This window comes from Lytechinus pictus, chromosome 1, assembly GCF_037042905.1.
Source record: "Lytechinus pictus isolate F3 Inbred chromosome 1, Lp3.0, whole genome shotgun sequence".
Classification (NCBI taxonomy): domain Eukaryota; kingdom Metazoa; phylum Echinodermata; class Echinoidea; order Temnopleuroida; family Toxopneustidae; genus Lytechinus; species Lytechinus pictus.
This window is the reverse complement of record NC_087245.1, coordinates 10,635,227-10,658,905: the sequence shown is the minus strand read 5'-3', so window position 1 is coordinate 10,658,905 and position 23,679 is coordinate 10,635,227. Positions and strand designations below refer to the sequence as shown.

At 36.4% G+C, this 23,679-nt stretch overlaps 1 protein-coding gene across 1 annotated transcript; it reads right to left on the bottom strand.

Annotated features, from left to right (window-relative positions):
• Positions 1-3,704: 3,704 nt before the first annotated feature.
• On the bottom strand, positions 3,705-22,307 carry LOC129255013 (mucin-2-like). The gene is made up of 10 exons (XM_054893564.2): positions 22,199-22,307; positions 20,793-20,910; positions 19,735-19,891; positions 18,324-18,517; positions 16,562-17,761; positions 15,998-16,154; positions 15,343-15,641; positions 14,603-14,759; positions 6,658-8,957; positions 3,705-5,516 (listed from the first exon to the last, which is right to left on the bottom strand). The coding sequence occupies exons 2-10, from the start codon at positions 20,866-20,868 to the stop codon at positions 5,233-5,235; spliced, it is 4,824 nt and encodes a 1,607-aa protein (XP_054749539.2). The 5' UTR covers positions 20,869-20,910; positions 22,199-22,307; the 3' UTR covers positions 3,705-5,232.
• Positions 22,308-23,679: the final 1,372 nt, after the last annotated feature.

Below are 23,679 nucleotides of genomic sequence, written 5' to 3'. Positions count from 1 at the left end.
AAACGCAAATTGAATGTTTCCGTTCCAGATGCGAAACGAAAAAAAATCTCATGTCACACGATATGCATTGCAGGACAGAGTTTTACGACCATGACGACGGGCCCAAAAGTCTCTTCCAAAATCAACTAACGTCGCAAATAAGCGTTCGCGTTCTCCAACGAAAGGTCGGGATTATCGGTTGTAACAGGCCCTCTGTAAGAGTAGGCCTAATTTTGTGTTTGTATCGTATCTGAATTGAAGTGAAATAATGATATATACAAAATTCATAGTGTTTACAAATAAATAAAGCTTTCCCAAATAGTATATACATTGTGTGAGTAGCTTTGCATTTGGTCAGTAATTATGTTTACATTAATATGATTTCGACCTTTTTTCCTTCTCTTTTTTCTTTCCTGTATATATACGCATATATGAATAAGTCGATAATATTTTCTTCATTTCCAAGGGGGATCTACGCTTTACAAGCTTTGCTTTTAGTGGACCCCCTCATTTCCATTTATGCTCAATATTATACTGTTTTTTTTTTTGTTTTACGAAGTAAGAATGCTCGTCTGTAAAATTGTAATTGATTTATATTACTTCATATTATACTTTGCATTATGTTTTGAATTGAAATGGAAAAAAGAATTGAATTGAAATATATATATATATATATATATATATATATATAAATGTGTAAAGTTATACATGTACAACAGCTTTGGCAACTCTTTTTATTTAAATATTGTAAAGAAATGGATGAAGAGAACAATGGTAGGCGTAGCTTAAATCAAGGTTCCCCAGAGCTATCTCTGGGGAACCTTGATTTAAGCTACGCCTACTATTGTTCTCTTCATCCATTTCTTTATATATATATATATATATATACGTGTACCTTAATTTATCATTGATGTATTAACTAATCTAGTAATTATTCAAAAGAAATGCTTTTTAATGTGTATAGAATAACCTATAGTTTTATGTCACTTGTAAAAGATTTCCATAGCTTAGGACCCATAAAAACAAACGTCTTGAGCAAGAGATGTCCTATTCTGTGGTAAATGAGAAGAGTTTGCCCGACGAGTAAAGCGACTACGAATCAAATAATTTTTTTCAATATATCCAGTTGAAAGTGGGGGGCACAGGGAAAAAAGGGGCACCTTTTCTTTCGAAAAGGGCACTATCTTAAACATGGCCGTATGCATAATTTTTTTTGCTAGGGGGCAGCACACGTAAACTTTTTTGAAAAATTCAAAAGTGAAGGAGCTAAGCGACCGAGCTTATTATTGAGGCGCTTTTGCATTTTGTTAAGTGAAATTGTTGGGATATTGTGCATATTTTTGGTGATTTTTGTGAAAATCTGCAGTAAAAAATGTGATTTTTCCCAATTTTGGGGGGAGGGGGCAACTGCCCCCCCCCCCAGCAGCTTACGGCCATGATCTTAAATCAATGAAAAAATTGCTTATCTACCCCCACTCACATAAATTAAGAAACTTAAGGCACGTAGGATTGTTTTTACAAGTTTTTTCATTCATTATGCACTTTCAAAAGGAAGCAGAACGGCGCTCAATAAAGAAACCGGGTATCATCGGAAAGAGTGGTTTTTCAGGACAACTTAACTGATATGAAGAACAGGCACCTATGAGAAGGCAAAGGGACACTCGCTAATACATAAAACAGGCCCTTCTCAGGTGAAAGGGACATAGAACACGTCCGGGACACTTTTCTTAGGTAAAAAGGGGCACCGATACGAGAAAGGGCACGTATATAAGAAGGCAAAGGGGCACTTGCTAACGGCATAAATCGGATCCTTCTCAGATGAAAGGGGCACAGGACATGTTCGTGAGGGGCACTTTTCTTGGGTAAAAAGGGGCTCCGATAAGAGAAAGGGCACGTATATAAGAAGGCAAAGGGGCACTTGCTAACGGCATAGATCGGGTCCTTCTCAGGTGAAAGGGGTTCAGAACACGATCGTGAGAGGGAATTTTTTGGTAAAATTTGGCACTGATACGAGATATATGGCACATGTTAACACATAAAACGGGTCCTTTTTAGGTTAAAAGGGCACAGAACACGTCCATAAAGGGATTTCGGGGGGAAATGGCACTTATACGAGAAAGGGCATTTGGAAAAACCTTAAACGGATCCTCTTCCGATGAAAGAGCCACTGTACACGTTCGTGAGGGAGGCATTTTTCTTGCATAAAAGGGACACTTTTTCAATGCTTCAAAAAGTGGGGGCACTGTGCCAAACTGCCCCCCCCCCCCCCCAGGATTGCCGCCCCTAAATATATCAATATAAGGCAAAGGCAGCTGTTTAGTATTAAGCTTGAACCTCTCCAAGTTGAAAAGTATACAATAATAATTTTCAGAATTTCATTTTTCAAGAAAAGGTTACTTGTATGTGCTCGGAAATCTGCATTATTCTTAGTATATTAATTTGCAAACCTGCTGCATGACAAATTAAAGAATTGTACCCTTCAAGTAGGAATATCCCGCTCAGAAGAACTCAACATACCAGTATTAACATGAATTTGACATAGAAAATAAGTTAACAGCACAATTTGTTATCTGAAAGTTGTTTGATATGAAGCTTGTTAATTTAGCTGGAGAGTTGAGGCATGTAACGTGTGTCGATTGAAGCTGAAACGTGCCTTTGATTTTGTTTGCCCTACTGTCACTGATTTTATTGAAACAGAGAGATCGAGTATTTGCTCAAGGCAAGCAAACTCCTGAACGCGATTTTTTTTTTGTCAGGGATTGCGGCACATTTCAAGGCAGGCTCATCCCAGTCTGGACATGAGCAATACGATAGCAATGGCTGTGCCATCCAACCCTGGCTAACACAATTATTGGAGTTGGGGTACCTGCATCATGTGCAATGTCTTATTTCATGTAAATGTATAGATTATGAGTCACAAGGCTAGAAAGAACTATCGCTCCTTAAAGCAGTAATGGTAGTCTATCATGTTTTCAGGTAGGGGGTCGCCTCAGGGCTGCTCCTACTCGCTGGCCATTACCATGCGTCAGTCGAAGTCATTCACTTATTTTATCATCCACTTTGCAGACGCTTTTTGAACCGTTGAGAATCTATTAAAAATGCCCTACAAATCACAATGACAGATTGGAGAAAGTTGGCGGACTGGACAACAAATCGTCTTAAATATTTTGATTCGCCGATTTTTGAAAAAGGATGCTTTGTTTTGAAGAGACAAAAGATTATAAGCGTTATAGAATGCGTCTGTGCAGTGATTGCTAAAATGCCCTCATAACCTTCTAATACTACGATCCAGAGTTCGAAAAAAAGGAAATAACGAGGTCTTTTATAAAGCACAAATAATATTTGCCGTCCAGTGGAACAAGGGTGATAAAGTCTGAATTCACAGCCGCGGCAATGGTTGTAGCAGTCATGAAAAATAAACATATGATCGAAAATTGATTTCAATGACTAATTACTAATCATTTAGTAATAAATATCATTAATATTAATGGGTTTAGGCATCTATTTATGCTGCAAAGTGATTCGCAATGAGCTACCATTGTTCAGCTTTTATCATCCTCTGAAAATCCCCGTTATTGCATACATCCCTTAGGCCTGAATGTATCTCTGTTTCTTTGATTCACACACACACACACACACACGCACCCTCATATATATATATATATCTTAAACTTTCACGTATTGGCTTCAGTAAGGTAACAAAATAATCCTGATGATAATGCTTCGATTGCCAATAAAGTTTTTCTTTGTTCACTCGAATTTTCGACGGTCCTCCGTCTTCTTCAGGAGTTTCAAAAGTGTGGTATCAGTTCAATCAGAGAGCGCAACCTCAGACAGATGTTGCTATGATGACTGGCTGAAGATGCACGCCCTTCACAGAAACAACTATAGTCATAATACTATAGTCATGTTTGTGATGATCAAATTGTTATGTAACAGTTAAGAAAAATGTATATACAGTGCGTATCAAAAAAAAGTTTACACTTTGAAAAAACCGTGGGAATTAAAAAATATACAACATGTGGGTAATTTTTTCACATATAATCTTGGGTTTGGGTCTCATCTATCCAATGAAAGCAAAAGTTTTGACAGAATATTACACTCGAGTGTGCACTGTCCATTTTTGTAAAGCTCGCAGAAATCTGTTTGCGCAGAAATGCTTGTTTTCACGCTGTGTCAAGGGGAAAGGGCGAAATCAAACTTACCCTGCAAAACATTTCTCATACATTTCCCTTGCACTTTTAGTCAATTGAAATAAAACGGATACATTCAAGCATTTTGTAACAATTTTGCCACCCAAATTGAAATTTCAGCTGGATCTGGGGACATAACTGAATCTGAACAAAAGTTTATATCTGACATCTCCAGCATTTTTTCACTGAGTTTTTATCATTTAAAGTGGGTTTACATTTCATTTTTCATTTAATACTTGTTTCTCCACACATTTCCCAAGCTTAACAATAATTAAAAAAATGAAAGTCAAGCCTAAGCCATTTCATGTAAATCACAGCTCATGGTAAAGAAAAATCGTCAAGATGGCCTCAGTGTGTGGGGGAGTGGGGTGGGGCACAATGCACTCTTCGAAGTGTTTTGGGCAAGGAAACAATAAAAAAAAAGGTAAAATATATCTTCAAATCAATTTTACTAGCTAAATTCCACGTGTTCGTCATGATAGAGGTCTACTTTTATTCGCATAACTATTTCAAAGTTCTGCGCAAATCATATTTCACTAACTTTTCAAAAGTAAGTGGTGCTCACTCAAGCGGAAATATTTTTCGACAGTTATATCGTCATTTGCTTAAATGGATCTGTACCAATGTTAAAATGTGGTAAAATCTTCAGGATATTACAAATATATGATTTTACAGGATTTTTTCTAAGTGTAAACTTTTTTTTGATACGCACTGTATATATGTGTGGGTGTGAGGGTGTGTTTGAGTGAGAGAGAGAGAGAGGGTGTGTGTATGTGTTTGTGTGTGTGTGTGTGTGCACCTACTTTATATAGTTTAAACCATTGTATTCATGTATAATTTCACTTGCTTTATATTCCCCTGCCTCACAAAAAATACTTGCGATGTGCATTTCATAATTATCATCATTATCTCAAGCTACCCCCTCCCCCCCAACATGCACGTCCACTCCCACTGGCCCAATATATTAACCTCACACAAACTGTCGTATAATTTCCTGAAAATAAATAATACCATGACGCTCCAGACTGAAATATATCATCAAAACAAAAACATTACACTCTCATGAATACTTGATGGTTGCTACGTAAATGAATGAATTAATTTCTTCATAAATGTGTCCAACGACAGCGGTATGTAGGCCGAGGATGCACTTATTCATTTGCTTGTTGATAGCAAACGAGTCGCAGATTGGATGTGTTAAACATTCCTTGCCACATTTTACAGTCGTGGCGTTTTGGTAAGTTGATAAGCTGTACTCCTTCATCATGGTTCGGTTTGTGTACTGAAGTGTGAACATTGAAGTCCTAATCGAATACAAAGGTGTACTGGTAAACGGTGTATCATCTGTTGAATTGAATATTACATAAATGTATGAATTACATCTTCAATACTCTCAGATTCTTCAATCTTAACAGTATTTCTAGAATTATACTACTTATAGTTATGTTTAATTGAACGTACATTTTACACTATTTTAGTATGTTAATATTTATACATAATATTTATCAATCTGGTTTTCGTTACGTACGTTATAAACTTTCCTTGTCCCTTTCCTTTTTTTATTATTTCTGATTCAGCACTCACTTGTACCCACGTTCACACAAACAACCTTTAAAGGCAGCATACGCAACGAAATTTCAAGTTGGTAAACAATCACATTAGCCATGTTGGCCACATCAGTTAATACCGTCGTTACTCGTAGGGCCCTGATTTTAACTCGGGAATAAATAAATCCAAGGTATACAACTGTGTTAAATCATGTTGAAACATTTTATTTTTCTTATTACTGTACTACTTTTTAGTATTGTTTTGGTGAGGAAATGTATTTTGATTTCCAGATGAACTGAAGGCATAACCATGGTAATAGCTTGAGTGCCAAACGATACGCTGAAAAATCGATCTACTTTTAGAAATGTTGAGTCCCATTTTGAATACTGTAGTAAAACCGCTGATTAAGTTGAATCAGAATTCACATTCTGATGATACGGGTCATGTAGTCTCCATTGATAAGAATTGGGCAGATGAATTGTTTCAAAATATTCTCCGTTGCAGAAGGGATTGTTTCTGAAACCGTTGGTGGCGTCATTAAAAATGAGAGTGATCCTGCGAATCAAGTGAACACTTTACTCGATTTCTGTTGGTATTCTTCTCTACGCAGTACACATACACCTCTTTAATTTGCATGCCTTCACAAATTTGAAATGAATGTGACATGTATATGTACTGCCCTGATGTAATTAGATATATTTCATGTAGCTTTAAATATCATTATTTTGCAGTAAATGCAGTAAGGTAAATTGGAAATCATTTTGTTCGTTTCGAAAGGTGGATACGGTGTCAGTAGAATCGATGACAGGTATCGAAAGAGAATTCGGGGACGACATTTAAACAATATTTTCTAAGATGTACAACATATCAATATCAGATATAGACGTAAATGTGCCATGCAAACTCATTATCCTAATGAATATATTTAAACACTAACCGTATAGAGCAGAATCTGTATTCAATGTTGGTGGTCTAGTAGGGACTCTCGAGCTCAAATAGGTTACTTCTCCCAGATTTGGTATACCAGTTGTCTTAGATGTCAATGGTGTACTTCCGGTTGCATATTCTGAGTTAACTAATAGGCCTAATAGTGATTCAGAACTTGTGTAAGCGACCTTCGAGGTTGACTCAATCGAAACTTCGGGATTCCCTGCAGATGTCGATTGCAATAAGATGGATGAAGTTACAGTGCTAACGAACTCTTGACTCTCTGGATTAACTGTCTCAGATCGTTCGGTGATGATATTCGAGGATGACCCGGTCCCATCTTCGGAGTCAGCAGTAGTCCCTATGTTTGGTGTCGTTTGAGATGCGATAGATGATGATTCCGTGGAAACGTACTCTTGACTCACTGGATTAACTGTCTCAGACCGTTCGGTGATGATATTCGAGGATGACCCGGTCCCATCTTCGGAGTCAGCAGTAGTCCCTGCGTTTGGTGTCGTTTGAGATGAGATAGATGATAATTCCGTAGAAACGTACTCTTGACTCACTGGATTAACTGTCTCAGACCGTTCGGTGATGATATTCGAGGATGACCCGGTCCCATCTTCGGAGTCAGCAGTAGTGCCTGCGTTTGGTGTCGTTTGAGATGAGATACTAGTAGATGATAATTCCGTGGAAACGTACTCTTGACTCACTGGATTAACTGTCTCAGATCGTTCGGTGATGATATTCGAGGATGACCCGGTCCCATATTCGGAGTCAGCAGTAGTCCCTGCGTTTGGTGTCGTTTGAGATAAGATATATGATAATTCCGTGGAAACGTACTCTTGACTCACCAGCGCAACTGTCTCAGATCGTTCGGTGATGATATTCGAGGTTGACCCGGTCCCATCTTCGGAGTCAGCAGTAGTGCCTGCGTTTGGTGTCGTTTGAGATGAGATAGATGATAATTCCGTGGAAACGTACTCTTGACTCACTTGATTAACTGTCTCAGATCGTTCGGTGATGATATTCGAGGATGACCCGGCCCCATCTTCGGAGTCAGCAGTAGTCCCTGCGTTTGGTGTCGCTTGAGATGAGATACATGATAATTCCGTGGAAACGTACTCTTGACTCACTGGATTAACTGTCTCAGATCGTTCGGTGATGATATTCGAGGATGACCCGGTCCCATATTCGGAGTCAGCAGTAGTGCCTGCGTTTGGTGTCGTTTGAGATGCGATAGATGATAATTCCGTGGAAACGTACTCTTGACTCACCGGCGCAACTGTCTCAGATCGTTCGGTGATGATATTCGAGACCAAAGCTCCATCAGTCTGTAAAACAGATGTCTGAAAATTAATGGGTATCGTTGTCATTATTGAAAAAGATGAATATATAGAGCTGGGTGGTTCAGATGTTAATCCTGCAGCTGCAGCCTCTAACATGTCAGAAGTTGTCGGAGTCAAAGAAGTCAAAATTTCTTCTATTGTTTGTTGAGTATCCGAGGTTTGTTCTGTAAATGTTGACATAGGCCTTGTAGGAGAATGTGATTGAGATGTCAGTGACGTGGTAGCGGTGTTTGGTGTTATCATTCGCGAAACAAGAGGAGTCGTCTGTACATCGACAGCCGGTGACGAGGTGGTTGTAGGTTCCGTCGTACTAAGAAACTCTGAGATTACTGACATGAATGAATGTGATGAACCAAAATGTTTTGTTGTTTCGGTCGACTCTTCGCTCAAAACGTCTTTTTGCTGAGTTGTGCCAGACGTAATTTCCTTTGCCATGTTTGCTGTGAAGGATGTTGAGGTAGTGGCAACAGCTAAATCATCAGATTTAGTGACATCTGGTCTCGACTCAGTAAAATTCTCAGTTAAATTAAAGTCTTCAGGACTGGTCGTTCTTTCCATGTCTGCAGAACTACCAGAGTTAAGCGATTCCATTGTATCGGATGACGTTGTAGAATGTACAGGTGTTGACATAGTCATCACTTTAGAACTTAATGCACCATCAGTAGAGGTAGAAATATATGAGGTATCTTCGACGGGCGATGCGTTTACAATGGATGTGAGAGAAGCTGTCTGTGATGTTGATGTAGCACCAGTTGATAATAACATACCAGTCGTTGATATTGCGGTGACTCCAATCGAAAACCCTGTTTTGGTGATGCTATAGTCTGTGATAAAGTGTATCCTTAAATTATTTGAAGGAGATTCCAAAGACGACGGATAAGAAGTTCCAGTAAGATTTGCTAGTGTGATATGGCTACTAGAACCAGGGAAGGGTTCATACTCGAACACAAGAAAGTCATAGCTGAAAGAACAAAATACAGAGATAAGAGATTGATACTAAAAGTGAGGAACTAATTCACCCTGCTGGAAATACTACAGTGTCACACAGTGTGATCACAGTGTGTTCACAGTGTGGACATGTGAAAATAATTTTCACACTGTTAAAATGCTCAAATTAAACAGTATGAAGATATTTCCACACTGTGGACAACTCGACAGTGTGACTGTTCACAGTGTGTTCACATGGTAGACAATGTGAATATGTGATTCACACTGTTGAAGTGCTCAAATTCTAAAAGAGTGAAGGTAATTTCACACTGTGTTCCACACTGTGAACACACTGTGGAACACTGTGTTATTTCCCTTAAGGCAAGCTATACATGTACTGTGTTCTGACTCTAAATCAACTAATTTTATACTTTATGTCATGTATATATTATCTTACTTTATTAACTATGGTATATCCAACGTATTAATTCGGAATAGCAATAGGCATCGTAGGAATGGTAGAGAGGTTTTGAAAAATCGACATGAAGTTTATGAATGTATTAACAATCTAGTGAATTTCATTCGTTCAAAAACTAAACAGTATCTTAATTATCCAATGTGGCATGAGAGAAATGTCTTAATGATGTCAGACTTATTTAATCCTCCTCTTTTAGGTCACAAACTCTTTGAAGAGCTTGTGTTAGATTTTGGAATCCCCCAAACAGACAGAAGGAAATATATTTTTTTAATTAAGTGCATCCCGGAAGAATGGTTGGTGAGTTTTGACCCTGATATTATTGGTGTTCATGAAACAATTGTACATAAATTGTTGAGTTATAAAAAAGTCCCTAGATATTCATACATTTTATTTAGGGGATCACACACACCTGACAAAAGATACTCTTATTGGGATGAACGTTTACCAATACCAGTATATATCGATTGGGAAAAGGTACACTACACAATTTTTTCTTGTACCATTGATACTAAATTAAGATCATTCTATTTTAAGATTTTTCATAAAGCCGTAGCATTAAATGATTTTATATATAAGATTAAATCTAAGGATTCACCCAATTGTGTTTTCTGTGATAAAAGTGAGGAAACAATAGTCCACCTGTTTTGCGAATGTGAAAGGGTAATTATTATTTGGCAATCCCTTTTAACAAAAATTTCCCAAAATCATAAATGTTCAAATAAATGGTTCTAATTTTGAAAAAAAATGTTCGGATTCCCAGCTGATAAGTTCATTTCATACCTTTTCTTACTTTTGAAGTATTATATTCATACATGTAAATTTAAAAATAATCCTCCAAGTTCTGCTCTTTTTAAAACATTTGTTATAAAACAACAGGACTTGGAATATTTGATAGCTAAGAAAAAAAATAAGTTGCCCGCTCACTTTAAGAAGTGGCGATTCACCTTATAATTTGGTTTCTCAAAAATGGCAACAGGTTACATGATAACTAACAATGTATATTTTGTATAACAGGCTTAGTGCCCCATTTTTTAAAATAATACTGCACTGTATTGGTTATATGGTTGTAGACATCAGATCCCATTTTTTCATGCAACTTGTATCTCAGTTTCCTTGATATACTTGTTCGTTTAAAAACCTCCATAATTATGTCGTCTTGGATAACCAGTTGCGTTTATAAATCCTATCAATAGTTGTTGGGTCACCATTTTATAATCATAGCTTGTATATTTTGTTTTGTCTACTTTATTTACCAAATCACCTATCTTTGTTTAGATAACACTGATATTAAGTCATCACTTTGCCACATTCCTTTTTTGGGGGTGGGGGAGGATAAGTGGGTAGGTTTTTTTTTATTATTATGGTTGTTATTTTGTCTTTTTTGTGTAACTAACTTGTGTTTATGTGATTTGCAATCACCTAATAATCGTTTGTAAATTTTGTGATTTATTTCAATTTGTTATAATAAAAACAGAAATAAAAAAAATAAAATAAATAAAATAAAACAATCTAGTGAATTTCATTTATCTTCATTACGTCCAAGTAAGTCTTTACGCAATTGATATTCAAAAGCTATATTATCTTTTGTCTGTTTGACTATAAGACAAGAATCGTGACACCAACACTGATGGTCTGTTTATAGACGGGTCAATATACGACCAAAAATAGCCTTACCCGGAACAAATTGCAACAAATGATTTTGCAACGGTATTTTGTACTATTTGACCTCAGGAATAACATACTAAAAATCTACCAAAATCCGCATCCGGGAAAGTGGTTATTTTCAAGATGGCGTCCAAAATGGCCGCCATTCACTGAAAATGGATACAACTGACACATTATCCACCCTAGAATACTATTTCGGTTCATATTCCATGGTCTGGGGTACAAACATTGATTTAGGCTAGGATGCATTATGAGCCCTCCAGTGTACCAGGCAAATCCAAGATGGCGCCCAAAATGGCTGCCGTAGGCTGAAAATCCACAATTAATCTAAATTAGTTTTTTATTTAATGGTTTTAAAGGTGAAATAGTACATTGAAACAAGTTACAAGGACAGCCAGTGGTCGAGTGTGTCCAAAAATCCAAGAAGGCTTCCAAAAAATGAGTTTAAAATGGCTGTTGATAATTAAAATGGACATAGTTCATTTTATATCCGCCTGGGACATAATGATTTTGGTGTCTAGACCATGATTTCAATGGTCAAATAAGACATTGGGATAAGTTACAAGGACAGTCAGTGGAGTAGTATGTTAAAAAATCAAAGATGGCTTCCAAAAATGGAGTCGAAAATTGCTGTTGCTACTTAGAAAAACCCGACATAGTTTGCTCAATGTCCAGAAATATGATTTTTGTGTCTATACCATGGTTAAATGGGTCAAATAATACATTGGGGCAAGTTACAAGGAAAGTCAGTGGTCTGGTATGTGCAAAAATCCTAGATGGATTCTAAAAATTGATTCTGAAACGGCTGCTAATACTTAAAGCGGACAAAGCTCATTTCATTTTGGCCTGGATATGTGATTTTGATGTATAAACCACTGGTTTCAAGGGTCAAATAATATATTAGGATAAGTTACAAGGACAGTCAATGCTATGGTATGTCCAAAAATCGAAGATGGCGTCCAAAAAATGGTATTAGAAATATGCTGCTGATACTTAAAGCGGATCAAGCTCCTTTCATATCGGCCTGGAAATGTGATTTTGGTGTCTAAACCACTAGTTTCAAGGATCAATTAATACGTTAGGGCAAGTTACAAGGAAAGTCAGTGGCCTGGTCGGTCAAAAAATCTAAGTTGGCTTCCAAAAATTGATTCTAAATTGACTGCTGCTACTTAAAGCGGACATAGCTTATTTCATATCGGCATGGGAGATGCAATTTTGGTATCTAAACCACTGGTTTAAGGGCCAAAATAATACATTAAGACAGGTTTTAAGGCCAGTCAGTGGTCTGGTATGACCAAAAATCCAATATGGCTTCCAAAACTTGATTCTTAAATGGCTGTTGATACTTTAAAGTGGCATAGCTCATTTTCAATCCGCTGTGAGATATGATTTCGGTGTCTAAACTATGGTTTCAAGGGTCAAATTATATAAATGGACAAGACAATGGCAGTCAGTGGTCTAGTATGTCAAAAATTACAAGATGGCTTCCAAAAATGGAGTAAAAATATGTCTGATGTTACTTATAAAAGGACATAGTTTGTTTAATATCTGTCTGGGGAATATGAGTTTGGTGTTAAAAGCATTGTTTAGAAGGGTCAAGTAATACACTAGGGTAAGTTACAAGACCAGTCAGTTGTCTGTTTAAAAAAAAAATCCAAGATTACTTCAAAAAAATGGGGTGTAAATTGACTGTTGCTACTTAAAAGTATGCATAGTTTATTATAAATACACCTTGGAGGTATGATTTTGCTGTCTATACTAGAGTTTACAGGGTCAAGCAATACCTTGGGTTAAGTTGAAAGGACAGTCAGGTGTCAGGTATGTCCAAAAATCAAAGATGGATTTAAAAATAGGGGTCTTAAATGACTGCTGTTACTTAAAAGTGGATGTAGAACATTATAAATACACCATGGGGATATTATTTTGGTGTCTACACTAGGGTTTCAAGGGCCAAACAATACTTTGGGACTGGTTACCATGATATGCAGCTATCCATTTTGCCTTAAAATCCAAGTTGGCTTAAAAATGGGTTCTAAAGTGACTACTGTTACATAAAATATCTACCTGTTAGAAATAATCTTGGTGCCTACACTTAAATGCATGGGGACAAGTTATCATATTGTTTAATGAGTTGGTAACAGCACCCATTTTGATGAAATTTTAGAATCCATCATGGATTATTTGACAAAATGGAGTACTAACCATCCTGTTTACTTGTCTGAATGTATCATTTGACCCTTCATACCACAATTTGGACACCAACATTATTTCTTGCAGATGAATATTGTAGAACTCTGACCACTATTGAATGATATGAGTCGTTTTAGATTCCTTTAAAAACCCTCTTGTGTTTTAGGCGAACTGGACAACTGCATATCAATGTAACCAGTCCAAACGTATTATTTTAACCATGAAACCATAGTGTGGACACCGAAATCATATCTCCTAGGTGGATTTTAAATGAACTATGTCCATTTTAAAAGTAACAGCAGTCATTTAGACTCCGATTTTTGGAAGCCATCTTGTATTTTCGACATACTGGACCACTGACTGTCCTTGTAACTAATTTTCTGCCTTTTGAAACCATGATATAGGCAACAAAATCATATGCCCTTGACGAATAAAACATGAACTATGTCCATTTTTAAATACCATCGCGGCTAATTGATACTATTTTTTAAGCCACCGTGGACTTTTGGACATACTTGACCACCAATCGTTCTTGTAACTTATCCCAATTTATTATTTGACCCATTAAACCATGGTATAGGCACAAAAAATCATATTCCCGAATATTGAACAAACTTTGTTGGTTTTTTTTTAAGTAGCAACAGCATTTTTTACTCCATTTTTGGAAGCCATCTTGGATTTTTGAACATACTGGACCACTGACTGTCCTTGTAACTTGTCCCAATGTATTATTTGACAATTGAAACCATGGTCTAGACACCAAAATCATATCTCTCAGGTTGATGTGATATGAGCTATGTCCATTTTAAGGATTAACAGCCATTTTAAACTCAATTTTTGGAAGCCATCTTGAATTTTTGGACACACCAGACCACTGGCTGTCCTTGTAACTTGTCCCGACGTACTACTTCATCATTAAAACAATCGGATGGAAACCAAATTAAAGCCACTTAAGTAAGTAATAGATGAATTGTGGAGTTTTTAGACTACGGCATCCATTTTGGGCGCCATCTTGGATTTTCCTGGTACCCTGGAGTGCTAATATTCACTCTAACTAGTATAAATAAATTCTTTTACCCATTGGACCATGGAATATGAACCCAAATATGATTCTAGGGTGGATAATGAGTGAGTTATATCAATTTTTAGTGAATGGCGGCCATCTTGGATGACATCTTAAAAATAACCACTTTCCCGGATGCGGATTTTGGTAGATTTTTAGTATGTTATTCCTGAGGTCAAATAGTACAAAATACCGTTGAAAAATCATTTGTTGCAATTTGTTCCGGGTCAAACCATATATTGACCCGTCTAATATACCTTGTGAGGAACAAAAATCATCTTACTTTGTTTCAAGATTGAAATCTCCAAAGTCTACCCTGATCGTATAGTCCACTGGAGCAGTGATGTACCAGATAGAATCAATGTCATTATCGTAGTTAGATGGGTAATTTCGTGAATGGATCGTCTGGGAATTTTCCGATGTTAGGTGAACGTATGTTTCTGTGAATAAAACAATTTCTCAAAAGGATGTGGATTACTCCAGTTTAATCCTCTACTACTTTACAAGTGATAAAATAGTAGAAAATAAATCGTTTTTTATAGACAATCCTGCTGTTATTGTCAGTAAATAGGCTGATTTAGGTCTTGGGTTAGCCGAAGACTTTGTATTTAAACTACTTGCAGTTCAGCGATAGATATTGTAGCAATAAATGTGGAAGTTGTCTTCTATTCCGAGTACTAATGTATAAGACCAAGTTTACGAAACTACATTGTTCTTGTCTCACTGTTTTCACTATTTATTTGTTTATTTTTCAAATATTTAAAATAAAGATGTATTTTTGCATCCACATAAAATTGCAAGTATGGCAGCAATTTTGGGGTGCAATTCTGCACCCTAAAAGAAAAAGAGGGCAAAGATGCCTAATATTGTAGTTGTTTTTGTACCCGAATATTATCGAGCACACTGCTGAACAGGGTAATTTATTTCCATTACCAGCAAAATAATTTTTATGTTATTTTATGAGATGTGACTGGAGTTAAATGGACAGGCCATGCAGTTGTTCAAATCCAACGAGGTACCTACCTGCAACCGCTGTCGATAATGATGGTTGTAACGATCCAGCTGTTTCAGTGAGTGGTGACGTAGGGGATGATAGTAATGTGGAAGCAGTAGCTGAGGTTGGCACTGCAGTTGTGGCAACAGCAGTAACAACTATTGAAAACCCCATTTTAGTTATGGAGCTATCTGTCGTGAATCGAATCCATACGTTGTTGACAGGGCATATAAGAACAGACGGATGGGATGTTCCAGTGATGTTGGCTATTGATGTACGACTACTATAACCATCTGAGGATTCATACTCGAACCTAAGAAAGTCATACCTGCATGAAGGAAAAAATGTGATGCGAATATGCAAATGAGGACTTTAAGAAATATGGAAAATACTTTGTGAGAGAAACTTTCCTTTTTAATCTTATAACATTCATGTTTTGCTTAACCTTTGTGTAAATTAAACCTATGAGAGTAAATAACACTTTCAAAATGTCAAATTCATATGGCTTTAATATCAAGTCCATCCTTACCTACTAGAAAGTAAGTGCATTTGTACTTAAGGGAGTGAGAGAATTATTTATTACATTTAACCTGGAGTAGCAATCCTACAAGTCCTCATCAAAATAATATTTTTGACAATATGATCGAATGACTCATTTTACTACAGTTAAGTTAATCATCTTACCCTGTTTCTAAATACAACTCCTGGAATTCAATGTTAATTGTATGGTCAAGCGGGGCGGTGATGTACCATGAATAGTCAAGATTATTATCGTAGTTAGATGGATAGTTCGGAGATTGCACCGTATTGGAATCTCCAGATTCCAGGTTAATATCCATATCTGGAGAAACGTGCAAAATAAATCGGGAAAGGGAATATAATTTAAAAAAATATCATACTGTTATAGTAGTGGTGAGTGGTGGGCCTGTGAAACTTCGTCAGGCATGTCAGGAAGGGCAACATGTAACATTTCATGACAAGAACACAAACAGTCATCAAAATTGTATCAGAGGTGTATCATCTGGTTTTTCAATACTCACGTTTTTCGTTTAATTGCGACCAGAAATATTATTTCGTTTGCTGTTATTCATAGAACGTGTAAAATATTCATTTTTTTTCCGAAACATCTTATCATAGTAAATGTATTGAATTATTAGTAACAGAATCATGTTTCCATCTATAGGTCGAATGTGGCTGTGTACTGTTAAAGTATGAACTGGATTAAACATGTTAAAGAAAAGAAATTACCTGCAGGATGGGTTGTGCCGGGTAACTGGGTAGATTCGGACTCTGTGGTGTCAACGTTTGGTTCTATTGTTGAGTATGATGTGCTTCTAATTGTTGCTTCGGAAGCTGGGATTAGTGCTGTATTCGAATCTGAAGATGTTGCGGTAATAGAGACTGACTTCATCATTCCTTGGGTGGTGGAGGCATCGTGAGTTTGCGATTGGATGGATGCACCTATCGCCGATGTTGATGAAGGTGGCGTTTCAGGGTCCTCTGATATCTCTGGTAGGGTTTGTGCAATAAATGTTGTGGGCTCTTCCCATTCTTGCGAGGTTTGTGCATCCGGTGCGTCTGATGGATTGGATGATGTTTCCATGTTTGTCAAATGAAATATGTCTGAAGATAATCTTGAAGTGAGTGAAGTAAAACTATCGTATGGTAGGGTTGTGTCTTCATAGGAGGCCTGTGTTGGGTTACCCGACGTCTGCATGTACATGTGTGTGATCTTGATCGTTCCAGAAGTGACCTCATCTTTCACTTCTGTTGTAACAACATTCGTTTCCTCCGTTGTCAGCTTGGTATCACTTGGGTTCAATGAAACAGTGGACTCTGTGGTGGTTTCTAGAGTTGACTCAGACTGTCTATTTGAGTCTGTCTCTGTCGTCAGTGTTAATGTCTGCAATGGTAGGGAGGTTGTGTCACTTGATGTCAATGGAATAGTGGACCCTGATGAAGGAGTAATAGTCGTTTGTAGGTTTGACTGTGTGGAATATTGAGATGAATCTTCAGGAGTTACTGTGCCAATCATCTCAAAAGTGGTGTCCTTGGATGTCATGTGCGCGGAAATCTTTGAAACAACGGGTGAAGTTGCAGGGATAGTGTCAGTGGTTACCAGTTCACTTGTGTGTGCATCGTCCATCAGCTGCATTGATGTGGGAGCTGTTTCCATCGTTGTTAAGTCTATTGTATCAGTTGAAAACAACATATCTGATGAAGATGAAGCGGAACTTTCTTGAACTGACCCAGTAGAGTGTTCGACCATTTCTTGACTCCCTGACACACCTCGAGTTGATGCTGTTTGCATTGTTGTCAAGAGAGTTTGGTCCTCAGATAAATACGAAACGGTTGGGTCTGTATAATGAGATGTCGACAGGGATGGGGATGTTGTTGACTGGGATACTGTTTCTAAAGTTGTTGCGATGTTTTCGGTTGTAACTGCATCTGAAAGTTAGAGTAATCACACACAAAACCCCTTTAAGAAACTACATTTACTGATAAGGCTATTGCTACTATATTGTGATAAACGCGGATATTTTTTTCACTTTGAAAAGATCGTCGTCATCCTGTACAAGAGACTTTTCCCTGATTCTATAAGAATGCATTTGATATAACCCACTTAAGAGACAACATAAAATGTGTCAATTGACCATTAAGTACAGTTTATTTCATTAAGATCTACGACATGAATAACCTATCATGTCATTTCATATACAGATTCGTAGCTTTCTAAGGAAAGTTAAACTGTGAAATCTTCTTTTAGTGATCTAGTTTCGTTGTTCATACAACTAATCGGTTTTAGGCAACCAATTTTTTTTGACAATAATAATGTAATAGAGCGTAGTCCAACGTGACATTGTTAAAAAAATCAAAGAAGTTTAACATTCTATTTCACATTATCTAGTAATCATCGTGAGTGCTATAAGGTTGAATATCATTTATACATGAAACCTCAATATTTAAACAAAACTTGATTCATTGTATAAAAAAAAGTAAGTGACATCACCTGTCAAGGGAACTGCCTTAACTTTAATAGAAAACCCAGGGGCTGTAATGCTGTAGTCCGATGTGAATCGAACCCATAGATTGTTAACAGGAGAGGTCAGTTTTGTAGGATACGTTGAGCCTGTCAGGTTCGCCAGGAGGATGCCTTGTCCACTCCTTTCTGAATGATTATACTCAACCGAAAGAAAGTCGTAACTATTATAATTGAGAAAAAAGGAGGTTCATGAAAGCATTCATTTTATTAAGCACGCGTTGTCAACAATTCTTTGCATATTTGACACAAATCGCAGCTCTTGAAAAGAGGTTGTAATGACGAATTAACTTTTTTTTTACTTTGCTCTCTGGTACTATACAGTGCGTCCCAGAAAAAACGAAACCGAGATTTAGCGATGATTTATCATAACTTAATCATAAATGAAATAGACAAATGACCTACCAATGTAAAGCTTGGAATCTCCTCTTTCATCTGGTATTACTTAGATTATTCCTCATTCACGCATGATTGAGCAAAAACAATTCGAAGAAAGGATGCCAAAAACTCATTTGGCGGGGGGTATCTGAATTTCAAAAAGAAAATCACATGACTAAAAAGTTCGATATCTTCTCTTTTCTTTGATACCTAAATCACAGAAAATGGTCAAGTAGTAAAAAAGTTATGATCCCTCGAAACAATGCTTGTATTTCCATAATTTCATTAAATAAACGTGTTTTCACCGGTTTCCCACTGAAGCTATCGCACTGTAACAAAATAATTAATGCATGGCTGATCGTCAACAAAACGGAGTGTCGAGTGAGTTTGAACGCTAGCCTGTAAAACCTCTTCATTTTTGAAATTATTGAAATTCAAGCCTTATTTCAAATAACAAGAACTTTGTTATTTCTTGACCATTTTCTGTAATTGAGGTATCAAATTAAAGAGCAGATATTGAACTTTTTAAAATTGTGGTTTTCTTTTTGAAACCCAGATACAGCCCGCCAAATGACTTTTTGGTATCCCCTCTTCAAATTGTTTTGCTCACCCATGCGTGAATGAGAAATAATCTAAGTAATTTTAGATGAAAGAGGAGATTCTAAGCTTTACAATGGTAGGTCATTTGTCTATTGTATTTTTGATTAAGTTATGATAAATCATCGATAAATCTCGGTTTCGTTTTTTTGTGGGACGCACTGTATACTATTCTGCACAATCCAGTTTAGCGAATAATTATGGCAGGAATGATTACAATTTTGTGTATGTACATTATTATTTCTCCGATAGATTTTCACATTTACTTTTTTTTTCTTTGAATAGTAGAACTATGAATGAGATATTGTCTTTTTTCTCGATAACTTCTTCTTAATCCGGTTCAAAGTCTATGAATAATGTTACAAATAAGAGCTTTTTTAATAGTTAAGTCTCTCGGATAACTTACCCTTCTTCCAGTGCAAAGTCTATGAATATGACCTCAACTGACTGGTCATCAGGGGCACTGACTTTCCAAGTATAATCCATATAATTAGTGTAGTTAGATGGGTAATTCAATGACTGTATGAGTTTTGTACTTCCTGATGCTAAGGTTATGTTCACCACTGAAGAGATAAAGACATCAGAAAATGTCTTTAAAAACAACGTTGCAGACCCAGAAGGTCATACGGCGGAGTATTCAGAAGAATTGGTGTTTGCTTGCATTCAATGAAAATAATATACTGCATAGAAGAGATTCTTAAATGGTCGGTACCCTTGTTGCTCACTGATAAGTATTCGTCAGTATTATTCAGTAATGTGACCATCACTAGCAATATATTACCAGGAATAACACGCCGTCTTTCGTGATTTAATAGAGAGTTTTCGCATGTACTACGGGGAAACTTTCTACAACGCATCGATTCCTTTGTCCATGCAGAGTCAAGAGATTCCGATGCTGTCTCGGTCCACCAACTTTCGACAAAAGCCTCTCAGCTCTCCGTTGTGATTTGACTTAAATTTTAAAAGGAATTGGTGCGTTGTAGAGTGTTTCCGTAGTAAATGCGAAAAGTCCGGATAAGCTTGTACTGGATCGGTGCATCCCCTCCCCATACCATCCCTCTTGAAAATGCACATAACATGATAATGATAGAATACCTTTTCTTGCGTTTTATAGGAAATAGCTGTGTTAACATTAAGTAAATAACCATGGCTTCTTTGCCAATAATTATTTTATCCTTTTGAAGATCATTATAACATTCTTAATACTCATTTGTACGTCACCCAACCACTATTGCTATAGTAAAAAACAATCAAATTTAAATCGATGGATTTTTTTTTCAAAAAAAAAAATACTTAAAGATATCATGGGTTCAACACACAGAACTTTTAAAGTCCTTGAACAAAAGGACAAATATAGTTGCACAGATTGAAAACATTTTTAGGTATCATTATCCAATTATTAAAAGCCTTCGTACCTATCAATAAACATGTCATAGTTAAAACACTATAGGGGCCTATACTTACATATAGGTGCCGAATCCACCGAGTATACCAAAACTACTAAGGCGAGTAGACTGATTAAGACTGCCATGTTTTCCATTTCACCAACTTGAAGAGAAACGTTCACTGTTTCAAATGAAATCTATAAAAAAAAGTACGTATGTGTTTTGTATGATATTTCATGGGTTATGGATTCAAGTTTCTTCTCTTTTGTTTATATATTTTTCTATTTGTCATTTTTTTTCTTCAATTTTTGTGATTATGTCAATAGGCCCATTTTTATTTTACATTAAATGTTCTCTTTTCCCTGCTATATAGATAGGGTTTTTTTCCTGTTATGTCTTCATAATAGGTCTAATTTCCATCATTGTTCTCATTTTGTCACTTTGCATTCAGTTTAGTATCAGGTAAAGATAATCGCATACTAATAATTATTATTTGCTTTTAAATAGTGATCCATGTCGTCTATCAATTTTGCATCAAGGTGAAAGAAAATATCACATATTTTCGGTGTTAAGTTTCAGAAGCTCGGAGGGAAATATTCCATTTTGTTTCAAACACCAATCAAAAGTACTTCTAAAGGGATAGTCTACTGTCAGTTCAAATCTATTTAAATCACAGAGTAAAATCTGAAATATAAAACAATTTTAAAAAATTATTACTTTGTTTGTTTTCAATTCATTTTTTTTACAATTAGGTCAATCACTTTTTTTTCTTGTTGGATTTATTATCTAAAATTTAATTCAGGAGGTATAACATCGTTATTTGATGATGGTTTCAATGAAAGCAGGGAAATTATGAAACGTATCGATTAATGTTTTGCCAAATCCATCAGGATTGTGTACACCAATAGCCAGATTATGATTTTTATGTCATTTGTAATATTTTTTTCCTTGTGCATGACAATAAATTTTGAATGTCTAAAGGAATGAGTAATAAATTTGTGAAATTTCAATTTGGCAAGTCACAAGCATGTGCTGCTTCCCCGAATGAATGTCACAAAGTGCCTTTTTGTAGTCATGAATGATATGCCTATATTACTAATGGGATTTAGATTCATGGGTAAGACTCTTGAATTCATTGGTGAAAAAAAAAATCGAATTTCTGTGAAAATAACAATTTAGAATGGCTTGGAAAGCTTCTCATTAATTACGTCGCAATTATATCTTCAGACGTTTGAGACTCTGAGTGAATCATAAAAGACGCGTTTTATATCATTTAAGTTCAAAATGTATCAGTAACGCTTGAAATGGTTCTGAATTCCTCCTGCTTATTATGATTTTCCAAGAAGTAAATAATCTGCATATCAGATACATCCCAAATGTCAACAAAAACACTATTTTACAACATACATGACTTTGTATATATTAAGTGTACTTTTGAAATCTGGCTAAACAAATGAAAATACAGAAAATAATAAATAAATTTACCTGAGATTAAATCCTTATCAGATGATTGCTTGTAAAAGTATCATTTTATAGTAAGTTACAGCAGCCGGAGAGAAGATATGCATTCCTGCAAGATAGAAGCATCGAATGTGTAGAACTGTCTCACACGTGGTGTTTTTTCCATTTATTTGACATACGACCTAACCCATTATCAACTTGCCGTTGCCCTCATTCCCCTACATTCCATGCATCAAACAATGCACACCACTCAACTGTAAGAGCATTAGTGGGGAGACTTAAACTAATATAATGGTAGAACAGCTGTAGAAAAAGTCAACAATTTGCTATCATTTTTTGCATTAACATGAAAATCAATATAATCATCTTACCGAAACCATAGTCACCCTTTTATATCGATACACACAAGACAAAGCTTCCAAACACGAATTCTCGATCGCTCCATCACATGATATTCTTCATCGTATAGAGAGTTGATTAGTTTAATCAGCTTCAACTGATCAGGGCCTCATCCCCACCCCGAGACGATGTTTACCTCTTTGTGAGTGAAGATAACGATGGGACGGAAGAAAGCAATTAAATTGCACCCCCCCCCCCCCCCATGTTTATCGACGAATCAAAATGGGCTTCTTCGATTCTATTTCTCGCAACTTACTATGTTGGTTTAAACTACATGTAGATCATACATGGATACAAAGGCCTAGATAGATATAAATAGATAGGTAGGTAGGTAGATAGGTAGATATATAGATAGATAGATTAATAATAGATAGATAGATAGATAAATAAAAGGACAATCTTTTTTATACAATTTTTTATTTGATAGACCTACTATTGAAAAAAATGTAATATCAAAAATTTAAGAAATTTCACCCTTTTCTCTTTCTTTTAACCCTTTCTTTCTATATAGTCATGGATTTTCGGGGGAATTGGTCCAGTTTCCCCAAGCCCCCTCCCCAATAAATCCATATGCCAGTGGTGCCAAGTCTCATGATCACTGGGTGAAAATAGTGGCTTCCCCTTATCAAGATTTGTTTTCCCTCATTTAGGCCTAATTCCATGGAAACGCAGTTGCCCCGGATCTAGGATTTACCAGCCGAGGGGGTCCAAAAACGATACCACTTTTTTCTTCAAAAAATTTCCGACGTGAAAAATAAAAATTAATGTGTCAAAGATAAACACGTTTTCGACATTCCGGTCAAATTCCGTATCCCACCCACCTACCCCCCTCCCCCCACTTTGTGTTGGTGGGGAATAATGAATATAAATTAATTCAAATGAATATGAATGCCCATTCCATGGTGACACAATTGTTCCTGCGACATTCGCTCCGGTCTTAATATCTCAGAGGGCATAGGGTTAGAGTTAGGATTGTAATAGTTTTTGGTTCAGAATAATGTAAAGATTAGGATTAGGGTTTATTTAGTTTTGGAGGTTAGATTTAATGTTTTGCTTAATGTGCAGATTTTTCATCGGAGCAATTGTCGCCAAAGCAAATGTCATGG